Source organism: Odontesthes bonariensis, chromosome 5 (genome assembly GCF_027942865.1).
Source record: "Odontesthes bonariensis isolate fOdoBon6 chromosome 5, fOdoBon6.hap1, whole genome shotgun sequence".
Classification (NCBI taxonomy): domain Eukaryota; kingdom Metazoa; phylum Chordata; class Actinopteri; order Atheriniformes; family Atherinopsidae; genus Odontesthes; species Odontesthes bonariensis.
The window spans coordinates 24702002-24718303 of NC_134510.1; the positions used below are offsets into that span (position 1 = coordinate 24702002).

Sequence of the window (16302 nt, forward strand, 5' to 3'; positions counted from 1 at the left end):
GCGCCAAATCACAACAAATGTCATCTCAAGGCACTTCAATGATACAGTCTAGTTCAAGTTAATTATAGTCCAATTCATTGTAATCATAATCCAATCAAATCCAATTAATTAAATTCAAAATTAGTCCAATTTATTCATACAAAGCCAATTAAAATACAATTTCCTACCTAAGAAAACTAACAGATAGCACTGAAACTTCTCTTTGGTCCAATCCTCCGTGCTGAGCATGCATGAGGCGACTGTGGAGAGAAACGACTCCCTTTTAACAGGAAGAACCCTCTGGCAGAACCAGACTCAGGAAGGGCGGCCATCCGCCTCAACCAGCTGGGGTTTGAGAAGGCAGAAAAGAGGGGACAACAAACACTGTAACACCATTCAAAGGACACCTGCTGAGACAGAGAAAAGCCAATGACAACAATAATGCCAAATGTACATAATGTTAGGTGAGGAAATAAAAGGGGAAAAAAAAGAGAGCAAAGTGAGGAAAGGTGTGACATAAGAGGTCCCCCAGCAGTCTAGGCCTATAGCAGCTTAAATGGGCTATTTAATTAATTAATTAATTCCAAGTAAATTAGATTGTTGCAGCATATATTATGTATATATTAGGAACTTATACTCTAATAGCAGAGAGTCAATGTAAAAGCCTAATGCAGTGGGCAGAAATGACATCCTGTACCAGTCCTTATTGTAGCAGAGCTGGAGAAACCTCTGACTGAAGACCCTCGTTTTATCAATTTTTATCCATATTTGTCCATTATGTTTAGAGTCAAAAATTTTCTGTCAACAAGCAGCTGTAGGAGCTACAGAGCAATCTACAGCACAGAAGCATTCTTTATCAGTTTGTTCGGTTTCTTTGAGTCATTGGCTCTGATGCTGCTGTCCCAACAGATGGCTGCAATGAAAATAACACTTTCCACCACAGACTTCCTTAAACTTTCTCAAGAAGTAGAGTATGCCACATATTTACATTGTAAACCAATATTAGGCCAGATTTTTTTTAGTCTCAACCAAAGTGTAGGTCCATCCAGCAAACAGATTGATTGACAGATGGTATGACTTTAGGAATGGCAATGCCCCAAGCGTGTCTCTCAACTTCCTCATGCATGATGAAAATGAAGGAGTTGAGCAAAGTGTAACAGAGGTGAAGTGGAATAACATGACATCTCCACCAAACTCCCTTCTCACTCGTGTGCCAGAATACTTCAGAGGGTAAGAATCAAAATAAACTGTTTAAATAGTTTATACACCTTTATATGGCCAGTTAGGTGGGGTTACCTAGTGAGAGTTACACAAGGCATCACATTGATGTTGTTTAATACCTCTTGTACTGATTTAAATTGAAACCATCAAACTATCCAATATAAACTGTAACTGGCTGGTCAACCACTCAGAAGTAAAATATCTCATGGCTGTAGTATAATTTTCCTCAGATTCCTCAGGTCCTTTTCCTCTGTGGTAATGTCGTCGCACCTGACATCATTAATTGGTTCATTCATTCATTCTTTCTTACATTCATTTATGCATGCATGTACCACATTTAGTTAAAACAAAGTGGAATGCATTACTATATTCTGAAATGGACACACACTCACCATAGAAAAGCTTAAAACTAAATCTTACAAGTTTTCCCCTTTAATATCTTCTTCTAGATCAGGTGTGTGCAGCACTGTGTTCTGATGTGTGAATGTGTTTGTGCATGTGTGCAGACATCGTGTGATAACTCGAGTAAGTGTTGAAGTGCTCTGAGTGTGTTAGGTGAGTGGGTTAAAGAAGCCACTGAAGTGTTATGAGCTGCATTGATTGGAAGTTCCCCAGTGCATTGATTATAAGCCCTATCAAACCAAAAAAGCAGATTTAAAGCTAGACTCCAGATAGATGTTGATGGGTGAAACACTTTAAATCCATTTCTGTTCAGCTGTTGTAACTCATTTTACATGCTAAGGTAGTATACATATGTAATAGCTATATACAGTATACGAATGACAAAGAATTTAGCGAGTCGGGCATATGGTGAGTTAAACCAGACTTAAGATTGAACCTGGATAACAAGCTATTTACAAATTCTTTAATTTTTCCATCACTGTATCAAGAAGCCGACCATCATCACAAAGTGTGTCTCAAGTGTGTATTTCTGAAGCTTACCTCTGATGCAAAGTGTTCCATTTTCTCTCTGCAGAGCTCCATGTATTCTCTAGCCCTGAAGTGTCTGATCAGCCTGTCCACAGTCATCCTGCTGGGGCTCATCATAGCCTACCACGCACGGGAGGTTCAGGTAAAAACGTTTACATGCATGTGCAGGCATATATGACATCAGGGGCCGGATTTATTAAACTAGCTAATTAGCGTGCAGTTGCTATTCTGAGTGGGAGCTACCAACACTTAAATAAACTGACACAAACACAAGTGCACTGAGCTCATTTCAATAATGGTCAAAGCAATCTACCAAGAGCATCACAAATTACCATAGATAGCACAAGCAAGGAGATCTTTTGATAATCAGGGGTAGATGATTTTCAAACCACACAAACACAGCTTCTTTCCTGCTTAAACACAAGCAAGAACCTGCTAAGTGACTGCCATTAAGTTACTTAAATGTGTGAAAAGGTTTCAATCTTGTGCTTCATGATAACAAGTTCTCCTTGTTTTTTTGTAGTTCATGTCTAACTTGCACTTGTTTTACACATCTTTACCTGTTCTACTTGTAGTGTGTCCTTTAAATAGAATCATCACTCAATGATAAAAGCAAAGTTTCTTACTGGATTGAAACTAAAATATATTTCCTGTCTTAGATGTCTGTAAATAGTTTGCAGAATGTCTAAATGTAAATGTAAAAGATTCAGGACCATGGACAGTGCGCCAGACTCTGATGATTATTAATTAGATTTCAATTTATAATGATAGCAAGAATAAAGAAAATATCTTTGACTTCCCTAATAGCAAACTATCACCATCTATATATCCTTGAATATCTGTAAAAGTCACTATTGCAGAAATTCATGGTATGCAATAATACTGCCTGTGACTGGTCAGGAGGCTTCCTGACCTGTTAGTATATACCTCTGCACTTTGGAACAACAGTGGTGATGTGAATAATTTAATCACAATTAGAAATGATGATATGTAGATTGAAAGTGAATTAATAGACAAATAAAATTGAGAAAACATATAAGGTTTGCAAAAGTCTTGGTTTGAAAAGTGAAGTAAGACTCGTCATCTTACTGTTTGTCTTATATGACTTTATTTCTTTTTGGAAATGACTTTAACAGAGCTAAATTAATTATATGATATCTACATATTATTATCATTATTGCCCCCTTGCAGCCCTGAATTGGATTAAGCGAGTATAGAAAATAGATGGATATTTAGCAGACCCTGTCTAAAAATCCCCATGTCCAAACCTTTTTAAAGCCAAAACAGAATCTGGCCCCCATGGCTTATTTCATAACCATTTACTGTTTAGACAGGTTTAGGTTAAAAAAACTAAAAAAATTACTTGATTAGGTTTGAAACTGCCTGATTAGGTTAGGCACCTAAATTAATTAGATAGGCTTCAGCGCTGTAACAGGTTTAGACACCAAAACAACTTGGTTATGCTTAGAGAAATGTCATGAATTAGGTTTAATTTGATTGTCAAGCTTACCCGCAAGTTGGAAGGCACACTTCTTCCTTCTGCAAGAAGTTTCACATAAATTTTTTTTTTGGTACTATGTGTGTTTGAAAGTAGAGCCGTGACCAAATATTTAATGAGTTGGGATTTGGAATGTGATGCACAATGTATTTTCACCTACGCTATGCTAAGCCAAACCTATCAATAAGTATGAGAGGGGCATCTGTCTTCTCATCTAACTTTTCAATGAATTTGGCAAGAGATTTCCAAAAAATAATAAGAATAAAAAACTATTTTCTTTTAGCTTTTTGTTCAAAAGGGATTTACTTATAATACCAGTCCATCTGAGGTCTATCTGAGCCCTGTTCACACTGTATACATTATGTTGTCCCTTAGGCTCCTGAGATAAACCCAGGGACCCAGGTGTGTGTCAACTCCAGGCAATTAATGGCATTAATGAGAGTCTTAGTAGGATCGACAAAGCAGTCTGCATGTCTTGGCAGCAAGTAGATACACACTGAATGTTAGATACACATTCAGCCGATAATAAAACTGTCATTCAGTTGATGCACGGAGAGCACACATAAACCTGTAAACACACACAAGTCACACTCAGCCTCAACCTCTTGTAAGGCTGAAAGAATCAATCAGAAATGCTTTCATGCTTTGTTATCTCTGTTTTTCTGTTTGTCATTTGACTAATACAGTGCTACCACAGTCGTTTATCTGGGGTTCTCATCTGAAGCCATTTGCAATCGATGCACATTGACTATTTATGGGAGCCTTGCGGGACCTAATGAGTGCCCCCACACCAGCTATTACTCCCACCAGCTAAACCTTGAATCCACGCTCGTCCATCTGACTTCATATTAGCTCAATGCTCAGATTTTTTATCGTCACTTTAGCACCGCAGCTTTCATGTTGCTGGAAATGTCTGTTAAAAATTCCTGAAAGATAGAGATCCGAACAAATTTTGTTTCTAATGCGCAGGCTCTATTGGAGATCAATAACTGTGGTGATTTCTTATTCACTGTCATACGCTGATAGACTGATAACCTGATAATCAGTCTGTAGAAGGCAGCTGCTGTCAATTAAGATTCATGCAAAAGAGGTCGACTCAGTGTGGTGTATGTGCATTTATGTGTATTTGCATATATGGTTTAACATTCATTGATAAAGAGCTCCCCTTTCTGCTCATCGAGTTTGATGTCACATTCACGTAAGGAGTCAGTCATCCACCCACGCACACTGTGGCTGCTGCACGTGACAGGCAGGCTAATACCAATAGGAGATTAAGAGCATCCAAGGCCGACACAGAGAGATAAAATGGTCTTCTAATCTACCTGAGGAATAATTCCTTTTGATTAAATGAAGATAGCAGTTTGGGGAGGACGCTGTCCAAATATTGGTGGGAATCCCTGCAGGCTGGTGGAGATGATGCTGGGATTTAACCCCAAATGACTTTTGATAATAGCTTTAGTGGAGGAGACACGAGCATTTTTATCCAACGGCAGATGACAGCTGGACAGGATGATTCTTGTTTACAGCTTGAGTATTATTTTTGTTATTGTAGTTACTATTATATCCACTGGTGGCAACATCTTTGTCACTGAAATTGCTGAGATCAACAAAAACAGTGAGACAGTGGTGATGAACCAGACTTTTAATAATAACAAATCGCTTTATGCAGATTATCAAAACAAGTTGAGTACATCTGAAATATTGCTAATAATTCAACATTGCCTTGGAAAACTGTGCATCTTCACAACTTAAGTCAAAGTTGAAAATAAGAAAAATTCACTGTTTCTCTTTTTTTTTCTAAGTGTCACGCCATGGACTCATGTCTTGAGTTTTAGATTTTAGGTCATGTTTGGTTTTTAGTCATGTCTTAGTTTAGTTCTCATGTTTCAGGTTCAGGTCTTGTGTTTAGTTTATGTCATGCCACCCTTTCCTGCCCTGCCATCAGCCTCACGTCCCTCACCTGTGTTTTCCCCATCAGCTGCACTCAATCCCTAATCACCCTCCACAGTATTTAGTTTCCAGGTTCCCTTTCAGTTTTTGTGAGATCCTTCCCCGTCACCATCCATGCTACGCCACGCCACAGATAAGTCTATTTTCCATGCTATGCCAATTGTTTTGTTTTGTTATATATTTTTCCACAGTTTAGGTTTTTGAATCCGGCTCAGCCGCGCTTTCTTTTGGTACTTTGTTTTTGAGAAATAAATCAAGTTTGCTTTTTTCAAATATCCGCATCCGTGTCCTTTTCACACCACCCAACCTGACACTAAGGAAATTTGGCCAATATGTGCTGGTGAGATAATGTAGCATTACCAACATTTTTTTTTTTTCTCTTCAATGTTATGGCTAACAATAGGAATGGTAACCAATGCTGGCACTGGAGTTGCCCATGGAATAGATAAAAGGGGCACTAGAAACAATCAGATTATTCTATTCAGATTTTACAAGCCAATAACTCTGTATGAAATAGGTCATTTTGAAAAACTTCAGATAACTGATCAAAGTATTAAGATAAGACCCTAAAGTTGCTGAACTTGATGACCACATTTTTTATTAGGTAGGAAACTGAGTTGGATCTCTGACAGTAAATGCCCCCCTTAACACTGTGGCCAGGGCCGCCGATAGGGGGGGACAAACGGGTATTTTGTCCCGGGCCCAGGAATGGGGGGGGGGCCAAAAAAAAAAAAAAAAAGGAATATGCGCATTATTCCGCAAACATGTCCAAATGTTTCAGGCACGCACGCCAATCAGGCTGAATTGATTTGAGAATCATCCCCAGTCAGCTGAATGACAGCCAGTGTAACGAGGCTCTGGTTTAACCTTATTTAAAATAAGCCAGAATAGACATGGCAATGTGTGAAATTGCCATTTAGATAGAGTTGAATGTAACGAATGGGTTATAAACGTGACGTTTTGGGGTAGCCTGTAACTTTCGTTTAGACTGAGGGGGGGCGCCCATTCAGAGAATTTTGTCCCGGGCCCAGCCAAACCTGTCAGCGGCCCTGACTGTGGCAACTGTGTAGGTCCTCTGCGACACCAGGTTGAAGAGTTGTTTGAAACATCCTCATTTTGGAATTTTAGCATAATTCATTATTGATCCTGGTTTTATAACTGCAGCATCATCTGACAAAATCACCATTCATGGAACGTAAAGACTGTGCAGTAAATTCAACTGTACTTACATGTACAATGATCTCCCAGAAGGAAATTAGAAGCAGCAGAATGTCTTGAATGTTTTCCCACACTGTCCATAGCATCATGGTTTCGGGTTTTGAAGTGCAGTGACTCAGTTAGACGTAGTTCGACACAACTGTGCATGTAACCGTGCTGAGTGAGTCAACCCTGAATGTCTCTGTATACCAGTACAAAGAGCCACCTATCTTATAGCTAAAGCTTGGCCAAAATTGGGTCAAGCAGTAGGATAAAGATCCCAGTCACACAAGCAAATCTAATCTATGACAGAATAAAAAAAGAAATTCAAGGGGTTGGCCAAAGTCCAGACATCAACCCGACTGAAATGCTGTTGTGGGACTTTAAGAGAGCTCTGTATACATAAATGCCTGCAAACCTCAATGAACTGAAGCAAAGTTGTAAAAAAGAGTGGACCAAAAGTCCTCCACGATGATCTGATCAAGCTCAATGGACACATGAGTTTATTTATAAAAGTAATGATAATAATAGAGAAATGAAAAGCAGAAAGTTATGTCTGGGAAAGCACTCAATATGCGTATGATGTTTGATGTATAAAGGATGAGCTATAACAGCTTCCCGAGGCATGTCTTATTGTCACACCATCATAGAAGTAACCAATGAAGCCCATGCACCATCCAAAGAGTCAGCCAGTGGGAATACAGAAAGGTGAAACATTGGTAAACCACTGCCATTGCCCTGTGAAATTCAAAATGACTCTAAATAAAAGCTCTAAAGCCAAATAACGTACTGTATTCCTTAACCCTTTCACAATTGGAACCATAAAAACAACAGTTTACCTAATTGCATCCTAAAGCTGCTTCTTGGTCGAGTCCAGCAGCTCAGTTTCTGACATTGTTCTGTGCGTGCATACATATCTACTTCATGTCAGTTAGCCAAACCTCAGACCATACACTTTATTACACACATGCTTTGTTTATCGCTCAACACCTGCTCGCTGGTGCCACGCCTGTTTACTTATATGCACGACCAGCTTAAATGCACACATAGACAGCTTCTCGTTTTTGTTGGAGAGCTCAAACACAAACACACAGACATTGTAAGAAGCAATGCCATTCAAAATGAAAGGCATTGTTCAGTAAAGATCTAACTCTCAGATTGGACATACTCTGCTGGAGCATTTTAGCCAGCGTGTAACAAGATATCTCATAGACACATGCACGCATGCACAAATGCACACATACACACAACTTGTATGTATTTATATAGTACATTTGGTCTTTAGAGGTCAGGATGATGTTATCAGGTTTAGCTGGCATTTATTTCACCTTTATCTCTCACTCCTTCACCGATCTCTTTCTGGTCTCTGCCTCCTCATGTCTCACAGTACTCTGTTTACAACCATCAGCATGCTTCTCTTTGCCTATCTTTCTTCTTTCTTTCGCCTCCTGCTTCTCCGTCTTTATCAGATTAGATTTGTCTTCCTTTTTTCCTCCACTGGGCCTCAATTCAATTTTGTTGTTGAGTTTTACATCCTTTCTTCCAGACTTCCCTACTCCCTTGTTACATAGCATCCAGCCTCTCACCTTTTCACCCTTTTTCTGTTTTACTTTATCGCTCTCACACTCTTTTTTTTAAACGTTTTTTTTCTTAGCTTTTATCTTCATACCTTTTCACACTGTCTCTCTACTGTAGTCACCTTACATCTTTATTTCTGCCTTCCTCCTTTGAACCTCTCTTCCTCCTTCTTTTCTTCAACTTCTCGGTCTGGCTTAATCTGTCAGGAAACAGCCCAAATCACTTGTGCTCAGCGTGAAAAAAAGATTTAAAAAAAAAAAAATCAATCCAATCGACACAGATAGCAAACATTCTTCTTTTTAAGTACCATCAAAGAGAATAATTTGAGCTCATATTTTCTGATAGTTGTAGTCTTGTTAAATAAATCTCAGCAGACCAGAAGACATTTGAAAAGAGTCACATTGGAGAAGCTGATATCACTGAATTGTCAGTTATACATGAATTACAATAATCTAATTGCATCAGCACTGGTTTGTGGATGAAACAGCAGTAGGTTAAATGTGGTCAAAGGACACAGTTTTGTTTTGTTTTTCCTTGGATCCGCACAGGAAATGACTCTGGCTGTGATATATATATATATATATAAAAAAAAGCGTGTTTTACTCCAGTGATACAGTGTCAGGGACATGTGACAAGAAGCTGATGTGAGAAATGTTTGAAGTGTGAACTTTGCAGTTTTTTGCTTCATCAGCTGAGCCACTGACACCCCTGTTTCTTTCATTTTTAACCCAGCAGACTGAAACCTTCTTGCCCAGGAAGACAAATATCAGCTTTAACAAAGAAGCTTGCAAGTTTTACTCAGATTCTCACCAGTTTACTGTATATATATATATATATATATGTATTTATATCTATTATAAATCAAAGTACACATTTGACTCTTCCTCAAACTGACTAACATTTCCATGCAGAGATATTTACTTTTAGGATACACAGATTTTTTATTTTCACTGTCATAAATCATGTTCCACCCTTTTTTCTGAGATGGCTTGTGATTCTTATCAAATCCTCATGCTGACAGGATACTTTACCCTGTATATCCCCAAGCGCCTGAGAATCCAGGGAGGTCTATATATTGTGTTTCATCAAGAGAGCGTTCAGGGCTGTCGGCAGTTAGCAGCTTACCTGCTTATTCTTTGTGACCAAGCAGATTTTTCAGTGGACTCGGTGAGCAGTGCACGTGTGCAACAAGCAATTGTCTCTGACCTACTCTACTTTGGTGGATCGCCACGCCAACGCCACAACAAAAACAACCACAGGTGTTAGCGTGTGTACTAAATGGTGTGGACCCTGAGAAGTGCAAGAGATGGCATTACAATGTATGACATGAAAAAGCTGCTCTAAAATTCAACAGCAGCAGTAGAATATACAAAAGAATTTATCCCCACATTTGTGGTTTGTCTCTGTTGTCCTCTCCCTGTCCATATGATGCTTTTACTAAAGTATATCATTCTCAAGTGCTTGTTCTGGTGGTTATTTGTGTGTCATTTCTGGTATTTTCAGGCCCACTTTGTAATTTGCTTAAAAGCACAATATGGGGCTGAAAGTGGCCATTAGACCCTGCTGACTTTGGCCGTACAAAAAAAATGTTATGACATTATATCTGAGCTTTTAAAGGGATACAATTGTATTTCCCATCAGTTGAGGCGTATGCAGTGTGATGTTGCAGCCCAGGCTCATGGAAAATGTGAAATACTCATGTCACAGAAAACTATATATTCATGCTGAAGAGGACAAAGTCAGTAGTTTTTACAGCACGACTTTCAAACTGATGTGCTTCATTTGCACGATTTGTTCGAGGGATACTCAGCATTGATGCGATTTGTCATTACAGAGTAACCTTAACCATCTCAGTTTTAATACCCAGCCTTAACTAGCTCGTTTTTAACACCTACCGCTACTACTTTAAACAAGTAGTTTGTAATGTGTAAAACAGCGATGAAACAGTTAATGAAAGAGCGACTGGATGCAGAAATGACATTTCAAAGTGAAGCGACTTGAAGGCACTGCCAGTCAAGATGGGACTTGATCTTGACTCTCCTACTTGGCAGTCTGGTGTGTAGTACCCTTTCCCACCTCCCACCTCCCAATGTGGACTTTTTCACCTATTAAATGTGACGCAACAGTCAATGCATGACTATTTTGTTATGTTTGTGTACTGTAGCATGAAAAAAACAACAATAATTCAGTAGAAAATCAATAGATCAAAGTCATGAGACTTTTTTACATTTGCTGTGTGGCTGGGTTTGCTTCTCGGCAGTTCTTTCAACATTGCAAAGATTGAGTTCAACCCATGATACAGGTTTCAGGTAGTATTGACTGCTTTGCTCTTTGTTTAATTAGATGCCTATATCAGACCTATAAAGTGATTTACCTCTCTTATCTGATGTGTTTCTTTGCAATCAAATCTCTGTTTCTCGTGTTGACGTATTTGAGTCAGTTTGCCTTTTTTGACATTGCACACCACAGTGAAGTGGTCTAAATGATAAATCATGCGACCCTAGTTGTCTCCAACATGCTTGGAAGGGAAGGGTGTGTCATGGAGTAGTCTGCCTCCTTAGTGCTCCATAACATTAAATCCTACACACTGAAAAAAATTCTGTACACTATCCAGTCTGTTAATTTTTGTCGTACTCCTTATCAGTTGTCAGTGATTTCTTGTCTAATTTACATCTTTGCACCAGCAAGAAGGACCGTTGCTGTTACGGTAACAATAGGATCAACTTAACCATAGTTACCATGGCAACAATACCATGTGACAAATCGTTTAGTGTTGTAGGTAAGAAAAACTCAACATCTTAACAGAATTTTGGGAAAGCAGCATGAGCGCTGAGCAAAAATAATGGAGCCGCCTTCTCCTGAATCCTGCAACATTAAAATGAAAAAGTCTGATTTTGTGGTTGTGGTTTCATTACTGTCCTTGACAGGGTGTTGCTTTATCACTTCTGTTTAATCACTTCTGTTCTTGACAAATGAGTTTAATCTTGCTTGTTGTGTACTTCTTCCCCCCTTCTCTAAATAAATCCAAACTTGAACACACATTTATTGGAATTTGAGCCGCAACCGTTACCACCAACATAAACTCAGGAGACATTTTGAGTCTTGTAATTGTCTGATCTGTACAATCATTTGCCATTAAAGTTAACAGTGAGCCGAATTGACTGAGATTGCTCAAACAAAATGGAGACTAACGAATGAGAAATAATGGTCTACCCGAAGATAAATCAACTAAAGCAACCACAAGACAGTTGTAATTATGAATCTGTTTCTAAGTGGCTAACCGGAGAGGTAATTCTAATGGCCAAAACTAAATCAGAAAACTGTCATTATTTCAGAAGTTTACACTTTATCTTTCATGGGTTCTATATTGTATGCAGGGACATTCATGTATACTTGTTCTTGTATTTGAAGTCCTGCTCTTTCATGTGAATCCCAACTCAACCAGCTCACCAGTGGTCTTCTCTTCTTTACACACAAACACACACTTACAAACTTCTACATACTAGATAACAAGGAGCACATCACTCAAAAGCAAAGGGATTCATTTTGGCTCATACGTTTGGAAGAAACGCTCTCTCGAAAGGCAAAAATTGAATTGTTGTTGAAATAAATCAAATAGAAAAAGCGTGTGTGAGAAAGCGATGTTTCTCCAGTCCATTAGTGCGCTGCATTAGAGACTTGTGTTATTCGGTTACTTTTTGAAAGTTTCAGAAGCCTTCTATTGATCAAGAAGACACCAGCTTGGCACTCACAGCTACTCAAAGACAGACAAGACGGTATTAGGAAAATAAAGTGAGTGGTTGTCTTCCAAGTAGGATGTGTCCTCTCATTTAAAATGAGCTCCAGTCATGAGATGTCTCATACTTGGACGGCCATTTAATGATGTCATACTTTGCTGCTAGTGCATAACGTGGGCTCCATCCATCTTTTGAATGATAATGGAGGAGAAAATAAGGGTAAGGAAAACCACTGCATCTGCTTTAGACTCTGAATATAAAAGAAGTATTTCATCCACTTATTTCTAAGAAATGTTCATTTATCAGATGCCATTTGTGTCTCACGAGCCTCCGGACATTTTTAGTGTCACAGCTTATCTTTCATGTGTGCACAGAATGAAGGAAATACCTGGTCTCCAGGCGCCACGAGTGGAAACCCCTCTTCACTCTCTCCCTATTACTTTTTTTAGACTTTCAGTGGCAAACTAGGCTATGTAACACAAGCAAACATCCCAGTCATGAACCTTTCCTCATCTCTCACACTTTCTAATACTTCCTTCTCACTTCACTCTTGTCTTGCTTTATACTTCTTGCACGGAAGCAGCCATGGGGGTGTTTCCTCAGAGCTGTAATTACAGTCAAGGAAAGCCTGTTATGCTCCCTGAATATTCATGTATATCAGGGTGTGGGAATCTGTACTTGTGTGCCAAGTGTGTGCGTGCATGTGTGTGCGTGTGTTTAGCTCGCCTCCCTTATTTTCTGCCTGTTCCAGGGATTTCCATGCAGCAGGATTCAGACATTCCCCAGAGTGGTGTGTAAAAGTATGTGCACATGCTTTTCATGCTCTGTCACCGACGTTTTCAGTGATTAGGACTGTCTCTTTCCCAGACTTAGATTTAGTCTTCCGCCCTCCCATGGGAAATGAGACTGAAGCTGTTTTGCCTGCATCTACCTCTTTTTTTAGTCACGACGGAGCTGTCGCTGATGCATATATGGACACGTGTGTCTGTGCTGTCATGTGGACGAGATTGTCCCTGCATGTCTCACTTGCTTGCTTAGCAGAGTCTGGCCAGGACTGATCTGGTTTCATGATGCGAAGCATCTGCAATCAGGGACTCAACATGATTACAGAGGAAAGATGGCCTCTGAGGAACCATAACAGGTTGATGCATGGTTGGGTAGATCATTGCGAGGATAAGATTGAAGGGCCACAAACTCATGCAGCAGGCTGCAGATGTCAAGGCAGAGGGGATGGGAATGCCTGTGGGGGAGATTGTTTTGTCAGACTTCACACCTTAACCTATGTTGACACCTCGGCACATCTTTCGTGCTTATCTTTTTCCACACGCTTCCTTTTTTTTCTCCTTCTCACCCATTTCTCTCTCCCTTATTTGCCCTCTTTCTGTCCCATCTACTCTAGTTGCCTTTCCCTGGCCCTGGCCCTCTGCCTTGTGATGCCACAGTTTGTTAACTGTTGTTTGTTAAGAAAAAATAAAAGAAGACATATTTTTTTCTATGATCTTCTTCATCCTTCCCTGTGGGCTTGTTTTTTATGTCAAAGTTGATTTAACAGTTATCTGACCTCCGTCTTTCTTTATCTGCCGTTAGCTCTCTTTCTGCAACTACGCACACATAGATGGACAACTCCAACAGACGTTTTATTTACCAGCAGCTCTTCTATGAAGAGGAACTAGTGTTATAATGGTCAATAATGTGACCGATATCAAATTAAGAAGTTGTTCTGTATGAGCAGAGACTATTTCAATGCAAGAATGTTTCTTTGTTTGAAAGGAGACTGTCTTCCACCCTTTTACGGTCCCATGTCTGTGCAGCTTTATTCTTGTGTTCGAACAATATGTGACCCCTAGTGGCCATGGGAGAAACTGCATGTGAATTGTAAAAATGGTGTCCAAGAGGGTGACAGACTCGTAAAAAAAATTGCATTTTAGTCCAAACCACTATCTTTTTCTATTCCTAACCAAGGGAAGTTAATACAAAATTATTTTAAAAAGCAGTTGCGTTATTAACCCAGAAACGAAAAAAAAAACATTGTTAATCTTGAACTCGTGTCCTGAACGCATGAATGACTAAGTGTTGCTGCTTCTCCACACACACCTCTTCCTCCTGATGAGGATTTTGTGGCTTCTCAAAGGAAAGACTTGTGAATGACATCTGCTGTAATGTGGATGAGTCATATTTCCCGAAGAATTTCCTAATCACCCATATGATCCTATCAATTAGCTGACTTGTTGAAACCCGCATAATTTCCCCTTGTATCCTCATTGGATTTGATCAGTCTTCACATGTTTTGACCCACTTTGCCATGACCCTATCAAGTGTCTATCACAACAGGCCGTTGATTACTGATTATTCTGGCACACACAGCCCATTCTATGTTAAGGTTATTACACCTGGCTTTTAAAAGAAAATACCCATGTACACGTGATCCAACTGTATTTCCTTTCAAGTACTGTGAAAAACTGGTAAATCTGGTATTCGTGAGGATTTGTGAGCAGTTTCAAAGAGGTAAAGACATTTTTTTAAAGTGAATAGATATGAACAGATGGTTTAAATAAGCTAATACTTACAAGAGAACACTGTCACAGGGCATCCCAGTGGCTCTTCACCTAAAGTTTTTTGGAAAGTTGACATGAGCAAAAATTTTCAAGTGATGCTTGATAAAGATAACTGATACAACTAATGATACAGCTGTCATTGTAATAAAGTGCTAGTATCTGTATTGTAACTATTTGGCATTTTAGTTGCAACTCACTACATAGCATGAGCTTTTTTTCCCCACAAAAGTCACCACAGGCTTATACAAACTGTCTTTTTACATGTATGGGCTACTGTTCAGGATTGGTAAATGTATGTGCACTAATTGAGGGATGTTAACTTTTTCTTTCTATTTGAAGAATATCATTCCCACGCTTAGATTAAGCACAAATCCACCAAAAGCTCAGATGTTCCAGTTTTCCAACAGGAATTAAATGCAGCATTTGTGCATGTGCGTGGGGCTTAAACAATGAGAACGAGTCTCAAAACTCCCAAAAATGCAGCCCCATCTGTGCATATTACATGATTCCTGAAGTCTCATTTAGCAACCTGCAAAGTAATGTATAAGAAGGACACAAATTGTTTTTGCAAGCTTTTCAAAAAACAAAAAGTGATCCGTCAAGTAAGGGGTGAAAAAATATCTACATATGTGAAATATTAAAATTCATGTAGATTGTTTTTAAATTCTATTCATGTGTGAATTTGAACATGTGTTACTTTTGAATTGTGACACATTTGCGATTACCCATAATTATGTACTAATCACATTTTTCATCTGCAAATTACACAATACATAATTGTAACCATTCTAAGACCAATTTTTTTGCATGAACCTTCGTCATATCTTGCCTCTGTCCTGTTCATGGAGGGGCAGTGGCACTCACTCGCTCCCATTGACAGATTACTCTGCTAATGGAATTTAATTATTTATCCCTTCCTCATGGCGATTTAGCCAGGAAAAGACCAACAGCGGGAGTGTGCAGGAGGACAGGACAGAAGGGGAGGGCTAAGGAAAGAGGAAGGGAGAAGCGCTCATTTCCTCCAGTGGCGCTGGACACTGGATCACCTCCGTTTTGATTTGAAGAAATGTCATTTTATCAGAGAATAAACTAGACTGAAAGACATTTCAAGGAGGAAGAAAGTTAGACAAGTAGTGTGTCAATAAATATGTATACATTTTCCACATAGCACACAGAAACTTGTTTTTGGCACATAGAAAGGGCGTTGCAAACCTGGAAACTTATCCCAAACTGTAACCATTTATAACCCATCCATCCATTTTCTATACCCACTTTAAGTAATTCAGGGTCAATGCCAGCTACCATTGAGCGAGAGGCAAGGTACGCCCTGGAAAGGTCGTCAGTCCCTCACTCCCAAAACCATGCACGCTCACACTCACTCACCATAGAATCACCATTTAACCCTCCACTGTGGGAGGAAGCCGGAGTCCCTGTAGAGAACCCACACGTGTACGGGGAGAACACGGAAACTCCACACAGAAAGGCCCCAGCTGAGATTTACACCAGGAACCTTCTTTCTGTGAAGCGACAGTACAAACCTCCGCACCACCATGCGGCTTCAGTTATTTTTTCAGTTAGTTGTATAAGTAGTGGGAAAGTCCCCAAATGCGATAGTGTGAATAGATTTTTATCACCAAAGTATGAGCAACCACCAATA

The 16302-nt window shown here is 39.4% G+C and overlaps 1 protein-coding gene across 1 annotated transcript in view; it reads left to right on the plus strand.

Moving 5' to 3' along the window:
- Positions 1-16302, plus strand: part of kcnn3 (potassium intermediate/small conductance calcium-activated channel, subfamily N, member 3) — a 65660-nt gene that overhangs the window by 20270 nt on the left and 29088 nt on the right. Inside the window, exon 3 of the mRNA XM_075465569.1 lies at positions 2177-2272. Within this exon, the coding sequence (XP_075321684.1) occupies positions 2177-2272 (96 nt within the window). The remainder of the gene's footprint in view (positions 1-2176; positions 2273-16302) is intronic.